This window comes from Blennius ocellaris (genome assembly GCF_963422515.1).
Source record: "Blennius ocellaris genome assembly, chromosome: 1".
NCBI lineage: Eukaryota > Metazoa > Chordata > Actinopteri > Blenniiformes > Blenniidae > Blennius > Blennius ocellaris.
This window is the reverse complement of record NC_137650.1, coordinates 27,212,604-27,234,165: the sequence shown is the minus strand read 5'-3', so window position 1 is coordinate 27,234,165 and position 21,562 is coordinate 27,212,604. Positions and strand designations below refer to the sequence as shown.

General features: G+C 38.2%; 1 protein-coding gene across 1 annotated transcript in view; it reads right to left on the bottom strand.

The window, feature by feature from the left end:
• LOC308132308 (glypican-6-like) overlaps nucleotides 1-21,562 on the bottom strand; it is a gene marked incomplete at its 5' end in the record, with an annotated part of 129,090 nt that overhangs the window by 13,717 nt on the left and 93,811 nt on the right. Inside the window, 3 exons of the mRNA XM_080499358.1 lie at nucleotides 11,184-11,213; nucleotides 13,787-13,930; nucleotides 15,918-16,048. Coding sequence (XP_080355484.1) covers nucleotides 11,184-11,213; nucleotides 13,787-13,930; nucleotides 15,918-16,048 — 305 coding nt within the window. The remainder of the gene's footprint in view (nucleotides 1-11,183; nucleotides 11,214-13,786; nucleotides 13,931-15,917; nucleotides 16,049-21,562) is intronic.

Sequence of the window (21,562 nt, the reverse complement as noted above, 5' to 3'; positions counted from 1 at the left end):
TCCCCGAGACAGATAAATAAAGCCTAGTGTCCTCTCGATCTTTGTCTAGACAGTACATATGGCCATACTTAAAGAGTTGCAAGATGATCTCAAGGCTTTTGCAGGCTCATTCTGATTTAAAAGCCTGCTATGTGGTTTAAATACTATCAATAGAAATAAAATCAATGCAGGTTTTCAGAAGGAGCATGTGTCAGGAGGCTAAAAAAGAGATGATGTGTTCCTTTGCTCTCAATGCACTGACATGTCTGACAGCAGCTTTCTTAAATGTAGCTGTCATTTGAATGCGGTAGAAAGTGACATTACATGGTTGTACAGGGAAAGTTGACTGTCTGCCAAAGTGAAGACAGTTCTGTTTAATTTAAAGGGGTTATTCAAAGGTTTTCAAGTTTCAGCCAACTCCTGCTGTGACAAAAAAAAAAACCCAGACATGATTTATTTCAGTGCATCAACAGTTTGAATAAAAATACAATAGTGTGGTGAAGAGCTGGGATACAGTTGTGACCCAGAGACCAAACATTGTTCTTTGCTGTTGGAGCCCCTTCTCTGCAGTCCCAAAGAAGACAAAGCAGATCAGGAGTGTGGCCAGGAGCATGCATGTCATTTTCTCTGACATTCACGAGGTGCTTCACCTCGTATTCATCCTCCAGGGTCAGACTGTTAACAGAAAAGTCCTGAGGTGTCTGCTGGAGCAACTCTGAGAGCAAATGACCTGAACTGTGTTGCAATGACAACTTGGTGCTCCATAAGGACACTGTCCTTGCTCACTCTGCGTTGGAAGAGCATGCTTTCTTCCATAAAATATTTTGGTTTGCACCAATGTGATTACTTCTACCCAATGCCCCTTCCCGACCTACAATAGCTCCTTTCCCAAGATAAACCTTAGGCAGAGGCACTGCTGTTTTGACACACTGGAGAAGATCTTGTACGTGTCGCAGCAGGTGCTTGACGTGCTTAAAGAGCAGGACTTTCAGGGAGCATTACAAGTATGGCAGGAGCGCTGGGAGCCACACTTCACTGCAGAAGCTGACTTTGTAGATGGCGGAGGCAAATCTTAAATCGGGCTGTTTTTTTTTTTTTTGTTACAGTTGCAATATTAAAAAGTCTGACTGCACCTCGTCTGCACCGAGGCCTAAATATTCACAGTGAAGATCAAATTATTTTAACTAACTGGTTATTATTCCTCACTGTGAAATCACAGATAATCAGAGCTGATGGTTTGACTGGGGGCGATGGTTCAGCCTTTCCCACACCAAGAGACTTAATTTTCTAACTAGCTCATGACAGGCACACAGGGTAAAGTAATAATTGCGCATGGAGCAATGTAAGAGCTCATGAGCCAAAAAGTCTCTTGCCAGTACATCAGGAATATTAAATATGTTTTTGAGTTGCCTTTCCAAGTAAAAGACGGAGCGAGGAATCCAGCCTTGCTGCTGCAATGCTATATACATCAATAGAGCTTAGAAACTGTTCATTTCACATGGAAAAAGCAGTTGTCCTTGACATTTGTTTGTGGTGAAATGTACGGGGGAAAGAGGAGGACATCGGAAATGAAATCATTGCTCAGTGCTCGTCCCTTCAAAGAAACAGCGCTCTAGAGGAATAAGAGTTTATCAGAAACCAGGATTGCATGAGGTCTACAACCGTCATTTCTACTTCTAAGCAATGTGGAATTAGAGTTGTACAAACATGTCATCATCTTCCCGAAGGCACCGCATCAATGTAGTTGTACTTGAAGAAAATATCAGATGCATGCAAGCATGCACCGCTTGTTTAGAAGGAGGTTTTGTGAACATCTGTTGAAAAGCAAGGTCCCCTGCCTGCATTTCACCACAAGTGAGCCAGTTAATGCAATATTTCAATCCTTTTCCTGCTCATGTCGACAGCTATAATTACATAATTGATGGAGGTAGTGCGATCATAATGAAGCAAGCAACTTCATTATGAAGCAAGCAACAGGCTGCAGGTATCGTTTACATGCAATTCACAGCTTATTCCCATGACAACACTCAATAACATTTACAAAACAAATTTTCACAACAGTCTGTGTGTGTGCGTATGCGTGTGTGCACGCGCGCACACGTGTGTGTGTGTGTGTGTGTGTGTGTGAACAATGGAACAGGCCATAAAACAGGAGGGGGGAGACAGTGACTCTAGAACAGGGGTGGGCAATCCTGGTCCTCGAGGGCCACAGCCCTGCATGTTTTAGATGTCTCCTCACATCAATACAGCTGACAGCAATTAGTGGCTCCTTGTCAAGCTTTCTGCAGAGCCTCATCATGATAACAGGTGTGTTTGAGCAGGGAAACATCTAAAACGTGCAGGACTGCGGCTCTCGAGGACCGGGATTGCCCACCCCTGCTCTAGAAGGAAATACAACCCTCATGTTTGGAACCAATTGAAACAGGTGTGAATGCAGAGTATCATGTCAGATGCACGTTATCAATTGAGTATCGTTATCAATCACGTTATCACGTTATCAATTACTTTAGGAGTTGTCAATGAGTAAATGTCAGTTTACTTCATTAATAATTTAGTGAATTTCAGTGATTTATTACTTTCAGTAATCTATTACTTAGAGTAATTTAATGCTAATGACCAAACATAAATCCCAACAGTAGCAACATCAAGGCTGCATGGTTGTTCCGAGTGTGATGAAGAAATTGAGAGAATATTTACAGTTAGAGTTTCAAAAAACAAATCTTTGATTAGTTTAGTCAAAAATTCAATTTCCTTGTGTGCATGTGCCAAAAGTCATCAACACATCAATGTGACCACTTTACTCAGTATGCATTTAATATATAAATATATATTCTCAATATAGAAAAGAAGTCAGTCAGTTTGACACAAAGTGACCACACAACCAGAGCTGATGGGATTTCATCGTTGAGACACAGATCTTCATCGATATTAACTCGAGACCATATACAAGAGATGGAATCTAATCTCATTCTTGTAGGTGGCAGTTTTAAAACATTTTAAACGCATAATATAAAATTTTAATCGCAAGAAAGTGTCAAAAACAGTTCAGCTGCATCTTACGAAGCTGTTGAGCCCTATTGATCCCAATTTTCTGATTGCATACTGACACAGGCATTATTTTTCCATGCATGGATCAGAAGATCTTACAAAAGAAATTAGCAGTCATTTGAAAGCTACAAAATTAATCAAACATGTGTTAGGCCTTCACATTTCACACTTTGGTGAGGATTATTATGACCACAACCGTATAATTATAACAGTTAATGTGGAAAAGTGTGAAGGATCTTCTTTGAGATGCACTCCAGTCTTAATGTGCTTCAACTGCACTCTGCAAAACTGAGTAGTTTTCTGATCTGAAGTGTTCTCATGTTTAATTTAAAAGGTCCTGTAAGTACGACAAAAAACAAATTGAAAGACCTTGAACAACTAAGCAGTTTCTGTGATATAAGTTAAAGAAATGCAACTTAAGATAATTTTGAAAAATATTTGGAATTTAATCTTACTTTTGAAAAAGTATTTAGTATCATAAGGGAATGCGTGTTTTGCATGATGCGAATGATTCAAATTATCTTCAGATCTTCCAGTTTTTGCTGATTGTCTACAAAGAAAATGCAAACAAATAATGCTTTGGCTTTGACCTGTAAATGCAATTTTATAGTGGATGGAGTTTAATTTGTGCCGTTACAAAAGGAGAGAAACTGATCATCAAAAAATACGGGTAGAGGGGAGGATTTGCACAACACATTCATGCTAAACAAACCGTGACCTGACTAATGTAAGCACAGATGGAAGTGTCATACACAGCTGGTTTTGTGTCCCATCCCAAGGGTAAACATACCATTTGGGAAAAGACACTTTTCTAAGCAGATGCTCCTTTGTAAGGTAAAGTTATTCAAGCAACTTGATATCATAAAATAGTAGAAATCCTTTACATATAGGCATTAATAATATTTATAAAAATTGTTCAGACAAGGAACTTTAATGAATACATTTGATGTGTTAAATTAACAAGTAAATTGGCCTCGTAAAGATGGGAACCCTGTGCAATTAGTATCTATGGATTTCTTTCTCAAGCTCGTCTCAAATCTAAATTATCACATGCTTGGCAAGAGAATCCAGATCCCCTAAAGTATGACGGCATCAACCCCAAACACTGCTGCGATCTTGCATCGAAGAATTCTCAAAACATTTTCCGCAAAGCAGTCACTGATCATCTTTATCATATTTGAAAGGGAAAGCATAAAAGAAATGGAATGAATACTGTTGCACTGCTGGACAGGATATTCATATGAATCCAGTACGAATAAAAATATATAACAAATAAATATGCAAATCGCAGCATCCTCAATATTCTGCAGTTTTTAGGTCACATGGACACCATCAGGACCCCACTAATGGTGCCGTGGATTGAACCGGTCTCTCGGCACTGGGAGGATTTAAATTATATAAAGCACTGCTAAGACGGGCTTTAAAAAAAGTAGGAGAATCTCCAAGGGAAAGCAACACGAATGGTCACTTCCTTGTTATGCTCAGAGCAGTTGGGTGAGCTTAGTTCAGACACAATGGTCCTGCATTTTGTGATTCAGTGCTTTGGATAATGCTCCAAATAGGATTTTCTTCGATACACCGTGGTTTGTTTGGGCTTGCTTGCCTACCTATGGAGATGAATTTAGCTCATACGGCTCCGCAGTGTTCAATCCAGGTAAACACCTTCTATCTTTCAGCACATTTGATAACCACACACTGTCGGGGGAAACAGTAGTGGGCTAAAGAGCCCAATGATGAGCTGGGAGGCTTGAGCTGAAGCAGATTCCAATGCATGCTGTGGCTTCCTGGCAGCGGCTACTGACAAGCTGCTCAGAGGGTATATCAGCCAGGTTCAGTGGACCAGTTTTTATCCAATTTTAGATTGAGAAATAATTTCAATTTACACTGAAACTGAAGATAATGTGTGCTCAGAAAAAAAAAAATAGATTTTACATTAGTTAAAAAGAGTTGAACTTTAAAAAAACAAAACAAAAGAGACATATTAATCATCATTGATGGGCCATTTCCTTTTTTATAACATGAACATACACTCATCCTAAAGGTACACACTGTGAATAATGGCAGCAGCAGAGTCTGAATTCAAGAAGATGACGACTTTTTGTCACACAATAGAAGCTGTGATGGGCTAATTGATGTAAAAGAGTCTAGACATCCACATTAAAAGTGGTAAGAATAAAGTCTACATCAAGTAGCATAATGCATACTGGCCACTCTTCATTTTATATAAAAGTTATTCATATTTATTTGCATATAGTTCTATTCAGATAGTATACAAGATAATTATGTTTGATCAAACATTTTATTGACAATAATATAACACTTAAATGTCCGTCAAGATATTCTGTGTCAGAGTGACATCTTTTCAGTGTTTCTCCCTTGCCAGTTGTTGGTTTACTGTTTATAATAGAATCACCAATAAACTGAAAATAATGCTGTGGTTTCCGAACAACCCACAAATTATATGTATTTTGTTTGGTTGGGCTGAAGTTAAAAGTTAAAAATTGTAATGCGGGACAAGTGCTTTAACAAGATTTCAAGTTTGCTTGTCACAACGTTAATGAAATATGAAAAAAGGTTATGTTTTTAAATGTAAAAACTTTTTATTCAGAGATTCTCAAACTGTCAGAGGATGATCCCCCGAGTGCAAAGATTAAATCACATTTCACCCAACCACTCCACACGGCTGTGAATATAAATTCTCCTTGTGCTAGTTATAAACCTTTAATGTGAAATTCGTTTCCATTGTGCTTCAGTTTCAGTTAAAGAAAAAGTCTTTATTTTAATAGAAAAATTTAACTTCAAACTTCAAAGTCTCAAAAAGGGGAAAGACTTCATGGCGGGAAAAGACTATTTCAGTCTCAAAATTTCAACTTGTGTTGTCTATATTAAATAATACAATGTAAAGTAGCTTTTGTAAGAAGTTCATCAAACAGAGTATCGCTAAAGCCTAAAAAGAGCTTGGGAAGAAGTCAAACAGAGGATGAGGAAACTCCCAGAAAATGTAACATCTCCAAGGTTTTGCATGCCCCATGCTGTGCACATTTCCCATGTAGCTGTACACCACAATCGGTGTCACGTTCAACTTTTTCCTCTTCAGCAGAAACCAACATTCTGACATTTGATTTTAAGTTGGTCTTCACTTCAAGCTCCATTTTTGCTCAACTGTGAGAAGCTACATCAATAAAATCCCTGACACCTGCATGCATGAAGATTACTTTAAGACTTAATATATGAGCTGTGATGTCAGTGTGTGCGCCGCCAAGTTAGCAAAGGATGAAAGTAATGGAAAGGGTGAAGACTCCAGACATATTTAGGCTACTGTGGATTGGGTTTAGCAGATGAAATGAATAGACTATGAAGCTTACGAGGCAAGACATAAAAGGGTAACTACACAGGATATAAGAGGTAAGTGTCTTAAATTAACTGGGAGGAAATAAAACAGGTGGAGGAAGACATGGAATTAATGATTAAAAAAAAAAAAAAGTAATGAGGCTGCCCTTAAACATTAATAAGTTAGAAGGTGGCCACATTGATCTGTTGTGTCTGTCCACGTGCATTAGTTCTAATTCATTTTCACTGGCAGGTTTCTGTTGAGTGAGCATGGCTGATTACACATCAGTCACTGTCAGGTTTTCATCACATCTGACAGTCAGAATTGCCTCCGGACAGTAGGATTCATTGCCCTCTATTAAACCCTGGAGGTTAGTCCTATGACAGCCAAGTTCACACAACCCCATCACTTTAAACTCCTAATTAATAGGTAGCACATGAATCTTTGAAATAGGCCACGGAGATGTTTGAATGACTCTCGGCTCTTCATCTCTGCTTTGAACTGACACCATTGTTTCTTTCTTTCTTTCTTTTTTTTTTGGGAACACTGCTTCAAACAAAGACTTCCACCAAAGCACGCTTCTCTCCTCTATGGCCACCAAAACAAGATTGTACAAACCATCTGACACACTAAAAACTTCAGTGCAATTTGTGACAACGCCGTGGTGTGGTTTCCCCCTCTCATAGACGAAATGCTGTAACAATAGAGCTGAATCGGGACACGCCATCAATCTCTGGCTCTTATTCTTCTTCAGCACAAATTCTGTGGGTTCATGTTCCTGTGTCTGGTACGGTTATAAACAGCCTGAAAGTGCTCCCACAGTATGTGTTCAGAGTGTTCAGGCAAAATCTGGAAAAACAAATGCTTAAAAAAAAACTGAATAATTTGTTCAGACGTTCTTGTTCTATAAGGACCGATTTCTCCCTCTAAGTGGGTTAATCATCCATAACCGTTTTATATAAAGAAGTAGCCCAGTTCTGACAACTTAAGAGTAAAAAAAAAAATCCCTTTACACCACTTCAATCCAAAAGAGTTTAGAAACTCCAACAGCGCTCATGCCCCATGGTTGTTACTGCTGCTAAAACATTAGCTCAGCAGGAGCAGTGTTCTGAATTAGCATGCCAGGGCGATTAACTAATCTTAACACTTGTTCTTTTTTGCCTGCTGATCCGCACAGGCTATTAAAGAGAAAAAAACTATAGAGAAAAGATCTGCATTATATGCCAGGATTTAATAAGAGCTGTAACTGGATCCATTTTATGGCATGACTCATGGATTTAACGAATTTGGCTGTCTTTCCATCGGTCATAATTGGCAGTTGTGTGTACAATTGCATTGGGTGGAGCGATTTGCCCATGACAGATTACTCTGGCAGGAGGAAACGTCCAGGAGGGAATAGTGTTACCGACAGACATTCAAAAGCTAAAGGATGTTCGACTCTGGGTTTTGTTTTCATGCATAAGACGCCCAGCATTTTTCTAAATCGCCATTAAACCCTTTAGTCCTCTCCAAACAATGCCGGTGTAGTCCTCTCAGTAATACCAGCAGCACACTAAAGTATACATAGGTGGTGCCTATCAATGCGGGATTACGGAGATTGATTGAAGAAATAAAACACTGATCATTTATTTAACACTTTTTCCTTCCTGTGAAAAATGGTCGTTGCCAGATCATTTCCCGCTCCTGGCACTCTGCTGAAACAATGTGAAATGGAGCGTGGAGAAAGGCCTAGCCACTGCTAATGACTGATTTACTTTCTATTCAACTGCATCCCCATTTCAATCGTGCTGAATAACAAACAACCCATTTTGCAGACTTGAAATTTTCAGAAATTAGCCAAATGAATCAATAATGAAATTACCCTCAGGACATCTATCACTTTTTTCTTTTGCTTCGAGCATTTGTGTAACGGAGAAGCTGACAGTAAAGTCCTGTTAGCAATGTTAGTTGGCGCCGACAAAAAAACCAAGTGATTTCTCTCAGAATTGCACGATCAGACATCTGCTTATCATTGGCTACATAAACAAAGCAAATACATGCTGTAGATCCAAAGTATGAAGTTCTTCTCAAACTTCTCACACTATGAATCTGAACAATGGAACAAATGGCAGAGGATCTGCTCAGACAAGGAGCAGGGTGACGGGAATGAATTCTTTACCAGAAAGGATATAAAAATTCAATGCAACATATCTCAGATGCCACACGCAGCCACACGTTCTATGAGCAAAGAGTGTCCCAAGTTATATTCATCACCATTTCAAATTAATGGTGGTCTTTTTGTAGAGTGAAGATAAGGGTCTATAGGCGAGTGGGCATCCCTGTGAGGCTGCACTGAGGCTCAGTGCTACTCTGAGTTGAATGCTAATGGGAGCGTTTAGATAGTATATATACTGTTTACCATGTTCCGTCCGTGAGCTTTCCCTGTTTCCATGCAAGCGTTTCTGTGTTCAACCTAAACACAAGGTATCACTTGGGCTTCAACTTTAGCACTTCAATGACGTGTGAAAAGGTCAAAAATAGCATTACCACCATTTTTCTGGTAGCATGAATGTGTATAAAAAAAGTATATCATCGTGAACAGTTGTGGAGGAATTTCAGTGTGGAACAAGGTGGTGGACAAACTGGCTGAGAAAACAGATTTCAGAGCTATGCATTTTGGCAGAGCTACAATATGTACCATGTAACCACAGGAGCTGCCATTGCAGTGCAGTAATTTAAACTAAATCCCAGTTTAACAGTGGTTTATACCTCGGCTGTCATGAATTCCACATTTTTTTGATACATTGTGCCAAAAAATAGTACACTGTCTGCAATGCTTCTTGTGGTACAAAAAGACACAATGGGATAACTCTGTCTGACTCCAGAAGATGCTTTATATTTGATTAAAAGTAGCAGGCAATTCAGTTCCATTGATGAATCAGCAACATAGAAAAGTAAGTATTACTTTGACACTACTGAGATGAAAAATATGTAGCACATCAAAACACACCCAAACATTTGCTTGAAAAGGCAAGCGTTTTTAGTGCAACATGTTTTCGTACTGGCAGTTCATTTGTTTTTCAACTTGAGGTCCTGACGATGGGATTCTTTATAATAAACCCACCAACGCAGACCTTACAGCTTTTAGCAGTGAGCGAGGTGATGAAGTAGATTACACAACAAATAACACTTGTGTTGAGTTCGGTAGTGATGGCATCTGACAGCTTTGTACTCATTCATACACATTTTTTTTTCTTTAATCAGAAAACCATTTGCTCTGTGCTTGTCTGGTGAAGCTGCCCCTTTTAAATCAAATTAGCACAGATAATGACAAGACAATAAACTGCAGCTGCAGTGTTTGGCCACTCGCTCACTAACTGAATGTTTGCCGAAGTCAGGAGAAGTCATTGGCAACATAATTTTTTGATGCCTTTGCTAAGCAAACCTTTATTACGTGCAGTGTCGGAATGAACTGACCAAAAATCCCAGATGTTTTTTTTTTAATTCTTATCTTTTTTCAAGGAGTTGATCCACAGAGACCAATGTCTACAAACACAAAATATGAGTAATATTGTTATCCCAATCTGTTTGCAATAAAGCAGGAGCCACCACACAAAATAAATGTAATTGAATGTGTGAACACAAACAATGTTAATCTTGAATATGCAGCATGTTACAGGCAGTTTCAAGGACTTAAATATTCACAACTAATGATTGTGTTCGTACAGTTCAGTGTGCAAAAAAAGTCACTGTTTAATGTCTTAATATCTAATGCCTGTTAATTTCTTATTAAAATTTAATGGCACTTGTAAATGATTATGATTTCTGTTCAATGACACTCCAGAGACTATCCATAAAAAAAACATTTGAAAAGTTTGTGGAAAGCTTCTATAGCCTGCCTCGGGGAGACACAAAATCCCAAATGATCATGGACAATTTCAAACAAAATAATAAAGAAAACAAGCTTATCCCAGCATGCTCTGGGAGAAAGTGAATTTTTTTTGTTGTGAATTGACATTTTGCAAACAAATAGAAATTATCTATGAATGAATGAAACTATATACCCCTTAAAAATCGTATTAAACTGACCCCAGGTAAGTTAAACACATACATGCAGGTCCAGCATCGCAAACTTCCAACAAACTGTGCTAAACACCCCTTCCTCTTCCAAAATAACCAGCCGGCTTGTTAGAACCCGAGAGAGAAACTTGATGCTGGTTAGGTGGGAAAAGTATGGGAGAAAATTTGCAAAATAATGAGAAAATATAGGCAGAATTGAAGAATGTGGTTTGGGAAACATACTAAAGCTTTTCACTGCTTTCGTTTGACTTTTTTTTTTTTTTTTGTCTCTCAGACCTGGAAACACTGCACACAAGGTCATTATTAAGGTCACTGCAGGGTCAACACCTACAGAGCAAAATATTCAAATTCTCCAATCTCCAATCGTCTTTCATTGGTGTGAAAACTTGGAAGACTCATGGAGGAATTGCAAAACTCAAGCAGGAGGCTGAGATTGGCGGAGTTTCAAACTTACAACCTCAGTTGCTTTCGGGCAATTTGTAACCCATGAACCACACAAGGAACATATCGAAATCCTTTCAGATGAAACAAGAGGCAGCGAGGCACATTTCTAAATATCTGCTTCATCAGTTTTATCGTTCAGTTGCAGGCAAGGTTACAAAGAAAACCAAGTAACTCAAATAAAATAAATAGATAGCTGCATCACACATAGGCAAACAATATTAACATTGAATAATGTAAAGATGTGAAGTACTATGGGCAGGTTGATTAAAACCCCACAAGACAGATGACTTGGTGAAGGTAAGAGGAGGAATGGAAAGCTTACACTGTCTTGCATTGTCCTCCAGACAACCCTCTGGGAGCAGCAGAGAAATGAAGAAGAAAGTGATTTAATTGGACATCGGAGAAATAGAGACACCGAGAGAGAAAATACGAGCAGAAGAATGTCTATTAGTTAGTGAAGCAAAAAGTTAAATGATAAATGGTTCTGCTGAGATATTCCATTCACAAGCCTATGAGATTTAGTACCTAAAACCATCTTATATTCACAATGAATTTTCCACTTTGAAATCAATTTTAAATCTGCTGCTATCAAATCTGATCAACGTGTGAGTCAAGACTTGCATACAGAGGACAGGAAAGTTGGGACATTAGTCTGAGGGGGTCTCACAAAAGAAGTGATTCATTCAGTGCAATCAAATCAGCTTAGCAAAATATGCAAAGTATTTTACTACTTGTGCCAAGCACAGATGCATATTTCAGTATTCAACTTAATCTGCTTCATACATTTACATGAAGGACTACAGGTAGTGGATGAGATATGAGTGAAAAGTCTCATCCTGACGAAAGCCACTTCACTTTCCAAGAAGAGGTTTTCAAATCCTTCACAAGCAGTAGGTCTTAGTGAACACAAGCATACATTATTAAAGATACTGAAACCAGTGAACCTTCTATAAATGTGCTTTTGCCTTTATGTATCTTCTCATCACAGACTCTGTTTAGTGTGTGCTTAGACATTTATTGTGTTGAATCTTTTGAATAAGGCCCATATATATAGAAATGCAGTGAATTCAACCAGAGCGTCTCTTTGAATCCTTGAATTACCTCTCTGCTTCATATTTTTTCCATTTTAATCCTGTTTAACAATTTTAACAGTGGACGATTATGAACATTTTATTTGAAAGGAAAGAACAATGCATTTGCTAGTTAAGTAGAGGATTACACAGAGAGGCAGTCTTCAGATGGATTGGCAAGAGGATAAATTCATGCCATAAAACATTTGGTTTAATAATATCAAATCCATGTCTTTAAACAGTCGAGTTATAATTCTACTCCAATGTCAGTGAATATCACTATATATATATATATATATATATATATATACTTTGGCTTTGATTGCAATTCAACAAATTAACATCTGACAATGTTTCAGGTGGACGAAGGAAACACATTATTTTGCATTTATTATGACAGATCAAATTTGACATAATATCTTAAATGTCATAGTTAGTAATCTCTGAGCACATTAAGAAATCACAGCTTCATGCACTTTGTGGAAAAAAGGGAGAAAAAAAACCAATGGCTGGTTGAGGTGAGACCGGTTTTAACATGATGTCAACTTGAGGGCCTCTGTGCTGCTCCATATTGATGCTTGACACTGACAGCCGCCTACACAATGTGTTTCAGTAACAAAGGAAGGAGGTGCATTAGACCTTTTATAGCCTCAATTATTGTCTTGAGATATTTCATCAACTTGAAGTTTTGTGGGCGGATGTTGAATTTGCAGCCTCCCCTGGACTCGACATAATCTAACCTCTGGGACAAGGTGCAGTATTTTTGTGAAAAGATACATAATAAAGCATGTAATGGGGGATTTATTACCCAGCAAGAGTAATGCTCTGATGAAGAACATATGAACCAACATGTCCGTGTATGGTATGTGAAAAACGAGCATCTTTGTGAAATCTCTCTCGCCATGAACAGAGAGAATTCAGAATTAGAAACATTTTGGCTGCAGCAATGGTGGAAGTCATAGAGCACCTGTGGGCTACATGGACTCTGTGAACATGCTTCTATTTTTTTTCCTGGCCTTTGGACTTAAGCCCCAGTAAGCCGACCTTAAGCTCAGCATGCCTGCACCAAGTCTGACTCCACCAATAATGTTTCAAAAGCTCCAAAAGTCAGGTGAGCAGTTGAAAAATATGAGAAAAGTGAGAGTTTTCAGTATCATTTACTGGTTGAGATCAGATTAGAAATCATGTTTGGGATGCTTCTGCCTTATTTTGACTTTGTGAAGTGGCAAAGTATTTGTACCTTGCTACTGTACTTAGGTAAATTTCTAATTACTTTACTTGACTACTTTGTTAATGACCTTTTACTCTTACTCCCTGCATTTTACCCCTCATATTAAAAAAAATAGGCCAACAGTGAAATGATCAAAGAAGCTGACAGCAATATTCATATATGATCAATATTAGTTTAATTATTGCATATAACCGATGGTGGATGTTTTAAATAGAATACGTTTTTTTTATTTGTATTTTGTGACTCTAAAATAAAAGAGAATTTCAATCAGAATCTGTATTAACACTAATAATTCAGATGATACATCAACACTGAGAAAACAGTATTACAATCATTGTAATACTGTACTGTTTGTATATTTATCTGTACATTTTAATACCGTACATGAGATGCGACACCCCGTCAATCCACCACTACCACCACTGTTATCAATACCACCACTAAAAAATGGTTCAAAGCCACTTAAACGCAAATCCTTCATGCATTTACCTTTACTTCTATTTAAGTCAGTCATTTTGTCAATTCCAGCTATTTCATACGTATGTTATCTCTATTCAGTATACTATGCTGGTTATGTCTTTATTTGTTCTTCCATGTCATTAGCATCATTATCTTTTTCCTTACCAATCTCTCCAGGCTTGTTCCAGCTGCTGTGGTTGGCCTCTCTTCTGGGGTGTAAGGTCGAAATCGACCGCTGAACACATCTGAGATGCCCCGTGTGGACCTGCCTATTCCTGAAGGCTTTGGTTGCCCGCACCCTTGAAAAACCTAAAAAAGAACAGCAGGAGATAAAGTTACCACTTTCAGCATGCAAGCACATGGAAGAAAGGACACGGCATGCCTGCAAAAGGCTTCCAACATTATTGCAATTATGATTTTTCGTGATAATTATGAGATTAATTTGTTTTCTCCCTCTCTGGTTGTCTGCAGTTAGAAGCTGTATAGACTGAGCTGTGGCTGAGTCCATTTCTTTGTAGAATACACACCATTTTTGATCGTACAAAAATTGGAGTTTGCCAAGGCCCACTGAGTCTTTTTTTTTTTCCTTCCTTGAGAAGCCTTTGTCAATTTGCTCACAGCACCATTTCAGGTGTGTGATTTGAGACAGAAAACTATATTGAGCCAGCCTGGAACCAATGCTGTCCATCAAAGCCTGAGTTTCATTTTACAGGAAGTGTCATATTGGTGGTAAAAAAGGAACTAATGCCTGATATGTTCCTACTCACTTGCAATGGGAAGCCACTATTATAGAGTGACCCTGCAATTTAAAAAAAAATATCCCAGACATGAAACCATCAGTCTGTGTTGCATTACTTTGCTGTAGTATAACAAAGTCAACACAAATCAGCTAATGAAACCTTAAATGTTAAACATAGTTGAAGGTAAGCAATTCCAATCAATCTGACTTGCCAATCTATCTATATTTGATAGAAAAAAAAAGTGAGAATTGTGTGAAAGACTGAAAAGAACTGAATCACGCTTCAAGAAACTCTCATGAAAACCTCCCTAAAGGTTTGTTACATATGGTTTTTTAAGACAAGTACAGTTCAATTCGTACCCAACCAGTGCACTATCAATGTGTAACTTATAGAGGTTCATTGTGTGCAACAGATTGTTTTCAGATGGCTTGGTCTCCACAGGCTTTTGGGGCCCAAACAACACATCTCCAAACATCACAGCTCATTATCATTCCTCTCTGGCCCGTCTGCCGGCCCCCGGCTCGCTGTGTGATGGAGCACTCTAATGTGCTGCCTGGCTGTCCTGACAAGAGGGTGTCCTTCCTCTAATATTTGTCAATTCTTCACTATGATTGCAGTTCCAATATCTTGTACATCACACAAGCAGAGCTGTTTTCCTCAGGTCTGTGCAACAGCGATGCAGGCACGATACAACGTGGCTGATGTATTGCACAAAGCCTGGAAAAGGCCTGCACACAGATAAAATGTGAATGTGGGGAAAGTTGTATATCTCAGGCCAATCTGTGAGCCAAGCACACCCTTGCAGAAGAAAATCCTTAAGCGCATAGAAAATAGGTTAAGTTTTACATTGCAGCCTTCTTGATATGGCTAAGAATGTGACATCCAATTTACACTGACCTTTGTATCTGTGGGTGTGAAGAGAGGCCAGAATATGAATGATCAGAATAAAAAGCTGAAGTTAAATGTCTGCATTTCGACAAAGGACAGTGCTGTTCATAGTGTTGAAACAATACACTGATTGTCCTGGTTTATAATTCCAAATTTCTAAGGACTAATGTGCATTTTGAACTCAAACTGAACGGTCTCCAAGAAATTACCTCAACTTACAGCTAATGCTACAGTTGATTATTACACACATAAGTGGCACTACATACTGAAGTTAACATTCATTGGTTGGATTATAATTTTTTTAACTGTTATAAATAACATTTGTAGAGGATGTTCCTGCAACACTCTGAATCTACATTTCATCATACAGAGAAACTGCTGTCACACATCATAAGAAGTTAAATGGATTATTAAAAATAAAGCAACTTTGCCAATAAAATGGATATGTGAGGTCAAGTGATATAGCAAATGTTGTAAATAAGCACATTAAATTACTCAGACACTAATAACATTTTATAATCATTAACTTAATATGAAAACCCTGAAAATATGAAAGAAAAAAAACCTTCAAAAAAAAAGTTATCACATTCACATTTCTTCATGCAGGCCATGTATTAAACGTGACTATGAATTAAAAACAAACAGAAAGTTCCTTCTGGTTAGAGTACCTTTGCTGACACTTGCATGCTGTTGTCTTGCATGGTCATGATCGCCTCAGAGATCTTGATGTCAATTGGCTGTATAACCGCTTCAATGTTGACCGGTCCCTCCAGTCTGTTTGCCACGAGCAACATGGCATCTGTCACAACACAGAGGACAAATGTCAGCTCAGAGATATTTAACACTCATATGGAGACACTGCTACTTCTGCTTATTCACACATGTGAGTATGTTCAGTGTCAGTGAGAACAAACAACATGAAACACAAAGAAATCCCCATGGTTTCTGGACAGCCCAATGCATGGATAGAAAGAAAAGTACACAGGGTGATGTCTTCTTCAGAATGTGGTGATCACCAATAATTACAAACACAAAAGGATCTTCCAGCACTGTATGTATTCTCTTTGAACAGTGTAAGAAAGAATGTTGTGCCACAGCAACTACCTCTTAGAAAATAAATGCACTAAGCACTAAGCCAATATGCCAGACTTGAAACAATTTAATGATGAGAAAGAAATCCCAAACATAATCGTAGCTATAGTTTAGAAGGACAATAATGCAACTACTTTAATTCGTAAGAATTCTTTGTTTCGTGAAAGTGGCAGCACAGATGTGTAGTGGAAATTGTGTCAGCCTCACAGTGAGAACACTGGAGTTTGTTTCTATCCTGTAACCTTTTGATATGACGTTTGCATGTTCTTCCTGTGTCTGTGTTATCTCTGGCTTATTCTAACATTTATTCCTCCCACAATCCAATGGTGATGCTGTTCAGTGCCGATTCTAAAATATCACCATAATAGGTGTGAACATCGATGACTGCCCATCTTCTCGGCCTGTCACTCAAAGTGAGTTAGGCTCCACCCTCTCAAATCTTGAACAAAGTGGGTATAAATGTCATATTGTGCCATTGTCTAAATGAACTCTTCAAATTTTTTAATTTTCTTTAACATAATGTAATATCAATCCATGCTGCAAGTGTCAAATAAGTCTGGAGTGAAATAAAATTAATTTGATATTTTCAATAAACTTTCATATTACTAAAGAACTCATTAAAAGTCCACCAGGTTTTGTTTGAGGGGTTGGCCGTGGTTAAGTGGGAGGATGCAGATGTGAAGATGTCTTCAATCTGTAAGCTGTGACTCTTGCAGGGATGTGGAAAACCACAGGCTCATAGGGAGTAGAGGGGCATTTATGACACAAAGGAGAAGAAACACTGTTGCTTTTCCAGGCTTCAACAATAGTTGAAGGACATGTGTAAATCATTAGATCGTATCTCACATTTGAATGCCGGGCAATGACTTTCCTTTTAGTCTGGAGGCTGTAACAAAAAGCTACAGTGATTAAACACCCTGCTGTGTGGTGCTAAAAAGACTTCCGCCATCCCTGCTGGTTTAAGCCAAGGCTCAAACCATTGGCAAAGTCACTGCATAAAACACAAACTGCCAAAAGATTGTCCAGATTCGCTTCTAATACATAATACATCAACAGACTGATCCAAATCATGACTACAGAGGGAAACTGTGTTTTTAAAAAAATCATCAACCTAGTCATGATCGTGTTTATTATTAGCATAACAGACAAACAATCAAACATTAGATTATTCTTTCCAGTATCTTCTCATTTATAAGTGAGAGTCACAACTACTAAAAAAAGTATTAATTTAGGAAAAAACTATTCACTAATCACTTCACGTCTTATAGAAAATAAAATTTACATGGATAATTGCATCTTGTGCCACTTTTATCTTGCTCAGTTTTTGCTTGTCCTAATAATTTGTACATAACCTGCATTGCTTCACTTTTGCTGCCGGCACTGTGCAAATTGAACTCATTAAGTTAAACATTCGTATCAGTTAGTTGGTGGCATCTGGATGTTAGCGGTTCCCAAAAGAAGCCTTTTTACGATCTTGTTGTAACAAGAAGAATGGAAACCAACAGTAGAGGAAAACAACAAACATGCAGACAATAGTAGTGTGATCATACACTACAAAATAATTTCCATAATTCATGTTGCTCTCAGGAGTACTGATTCAGTTTAGAAATAATGAAGTGTTTTACTTTTCCAGTAAAAAGGAGTAAAGTGTAATAAGAAATATGAAGATAATGCTCCAGCGAATGCTAAAGATTGTCACAGCCGTTCTGGAGCTCTGCAAATGCTTACATATCTGACAAAAGCAACAGATTCACAAGAACCACAGATATGAAAACTGTGCTATTAAGCTACTATTGGGATAAAGGTATGAGCATTACACTAAACTGTTGGTATTTATAACTGAGTACAAATTAGATGATGTGCACGTTTGTATATAATATATTTTTTGAGAGTCAATAAATTCCGGTGAAAACATCATAAACCAGCAAACTAAAAACAACGATTCATTCTATTTCTGATGTCTCCATCTGGTAAACAACTGCCTGCCAACTGGAAATTTTCATAATATAAATCCCATCTGAAGCAGCAGCAACTAGATTTTTTACACAAGTGTCAAAGGTTTTAGTTGTTTTGTGCAATTCTCCCCCCAAAAAACTATATTAGACTATGAACAAACAACATCTCGGTTTCCATCTCATTTTTGATTCATGCCAGTTCAGAATTCAGTTTTAAAGCAGCAGCAGTGAGCTGTGAAAATCCGAGTAAAGAGCACTTATAATCGGGGCAGGAAGTCCTCATCCTTAAATGACAAATGAGGTCATCTGTCAACACTGCCTGCAAATACACGGCTCCTGATTGCTTGTTGGTCTAACACCCCTGTGGTTCAGGTATGATTGGCAACTGAAATTACTTTGCCGTGGTCAAAAGGTTCCTCAAAAGTTAGTTAATGGAAAGAATACGGACTGGCACCTCCGAGCAGTAACACGAAGCCTCAGTATTGAAGTGGAATACTTTACACAACAGTGAGTGCAGTGCAGAACTTCAACTAAGTTTGAACTCACTAAACTCTGTTATATTATCTTGCATTGTAGCATTGTGAGGAAAGTTTGACTTGCTCAGAGAAAAATGCTCAGGAGTCTTGTAAAACTGACAAATCAGATCATCGGGGTAGGTCAGGTACGGCTCGCACAATTATAGTGCAACACACTGGCACCGAGGGAAGCCAATACCATTGAAGACAGTGTTGACCCGTCGATGCAGAATGTGTTTAGCGCTTGCCTTCAGGCTGCCATTTCGCAGTGCCTGTCATGAGACCCAAGAAACATAAAGTCTCCCACCTCTCACTGGCAATCGACAAGGCAGGATATAAAGCTGACCCGCTTGATGAAAAGGAAGTCAGAGGACATGTGAGCAGGGAAGAGAAAGCAGCAGCCAGGAGAGAAGTGAATTAAACACATAAATATCAGATGCCTAAACGTATCGACACTTCATAATAAAGTCATCGGATTATTTAACTGGGATGTGCGAAACCTACAATATCACAAGTACATCTCGGGTTCTTCTGTGTGGAGTTTGCATGTGTTTCCTGTGCATGCATGGGTTTTCTATCGGTTCAAAAACATGCATTAGAGGTTACTTGGTGGTTAATTGGTGGTGTAGAAGATGAATGGATCCAAGATATCAGACAGATATTTGGTATGTGATCAGTTTGTTGATTTCAATTGTGGATTAGAGAACATCTAACAACAGTGGTATTGTGGGATTTTGATTGTTAGCACTGCATAAACATACTATTGTACTGCTTAATGATAACAATACATATCAGGTAAAAAAAACCAACCCCAAAACTGTGAAATTGCTTCGACTTTGACGTCTAATTTTAGAGTTCGATTACTTTAACAGTTGGATTTTAATGTGCTGCAAACATAAAATGTATTCATCGGTTCGATTGTTTCATCTTATGTTTTAGTCAATTTGCTATTTTTAAATCTAGGTTTGCATTTGAATGGATCATTTTCTGTCAACATGATTTTAAACATGCTCGAGAAATTAAATGACGACTCATTGCAAGATCACAATAACATTTCCAAATCACCACAGATCAGATTTTGAATGATGACGAATCCTGTCAGATGTTGTTGGAACACTACTAGTATTTTGATGGCAAAGCCTATAGTTACTGTTTTGAAAGCCATAATATGAATTCATCTATTTGAAATACTATTCCAACTAATATCCATCTTTTTTAACCACTTTTTTCCAATTTAGCATCAAGAGGTGCTGCAGATGATCTCAGCAGACTACAGCTATTATAGCACTGTACCTCTCACGGTTGAGGGTTCATCATGAGGAAAACAGAAAAGGCCAGATAATCTAGTTGAGATTGACGGATCGAGATTTAGATTGACATTGAGAGGAAATGGGAATACTTCCCACACATGCACCAGGAGAACATGGTACCCATACACAGAAACTCAAACATCACATGTTGTTTGTTACCTGCTCATTGTAAAAAAAAAAAAAAAAGAAAAGGCACAGACCTCAGTGCAAGTCTTCCAAAACAATATTCAACGTGTCCTTGTTCTCACAATTTCACAACACAAACGTTGTCAACATGCTCAAGTTTCCCCCCAAAAAACTCATCCCAAAACCTTGCTAATCTCACAATTTCATCAAACACAATAGATTTACAAGTGATTTGAAGTATCACTGTCATTCAAATAGAAAACATGCCCAGTTGGACTGTACACGTTGGGCCTGCACTTTTAAAGAGCTGAGTAAATAGATCGACAGATAGATTCCTCTTTTGGGTCCGTTAATGGCTGTGCCTTTGAAGAGCGCTCCTGTTTGTTTACTCTGGAGTCTCAAATTGGGCGTGATGCTTGGTTAGAGTTCCATCAGTGGCAGTCTGGAGGTCATTGTAGGGGGCCAACCCGAGTCCTGTTAAGTCTTCAGTTGCCTATGTTCAGCAGAGTACTACTCTAAAGCCTTTTTTTGGGGGGGGGGGCTCAGTGGAATTCAATGAAAGTAGAGAACGAATTGGCAGCAATTCTGTTACTCATTCCACGAAAGTCCCAAAGACCTAAATGATATCCTCAGTGGAGTTCTGACAACCTATTTTTCATATAGCTTAATGGATATTTGATGGATTTTGAATATGAGCCATATGAATTGCTGTGAGAAAGGGTGACTTCAACATGCTGAAATAACTACAGAAATATCATCACATACAAGATTCTTTCTTTTAAGATGGAGGAGCAGTAAAAAAGCATTTTAAAGATGGATTTGATCTCCCCAGACATGAATAAGAGGCCAAGCACATATCAGAGAAGGAAAGTTATGCTTTTCCACTTCTGCCTTAAACTTCTTTATAATCTAAATGGGTATAAAATAGCAAAAGTTGAATTAAGCAAAATAAAATTAAAATGTTGAGAAAAGAGAAAACAATATCTGAATGTTTATTGGAGAGAGAATTATTAAACCCAAGGTTGCTGTAAAAATCGATGAGAATGATCTCCAAAAATAGAGGTTTGATTCAAAACATCACATGATACTGTAGAACTTCCAGGCATTTATGAATCCATGGCCAATTTTATACTAATTTACAGTGGCTGCAGAGCAGTTCTCCCATCCATCACAGGACGAGCATGCTGAATCAAGCACACCTCGAGTTTTCCGACATCGTTCATCAAATTTCTATGCTGGTTTTTTAATTAACTTAAAAAGGTGCTTCAGCCAATCCCACTTGACTTTGGAAGAATGCCCTGGACAGGTCGCTTGT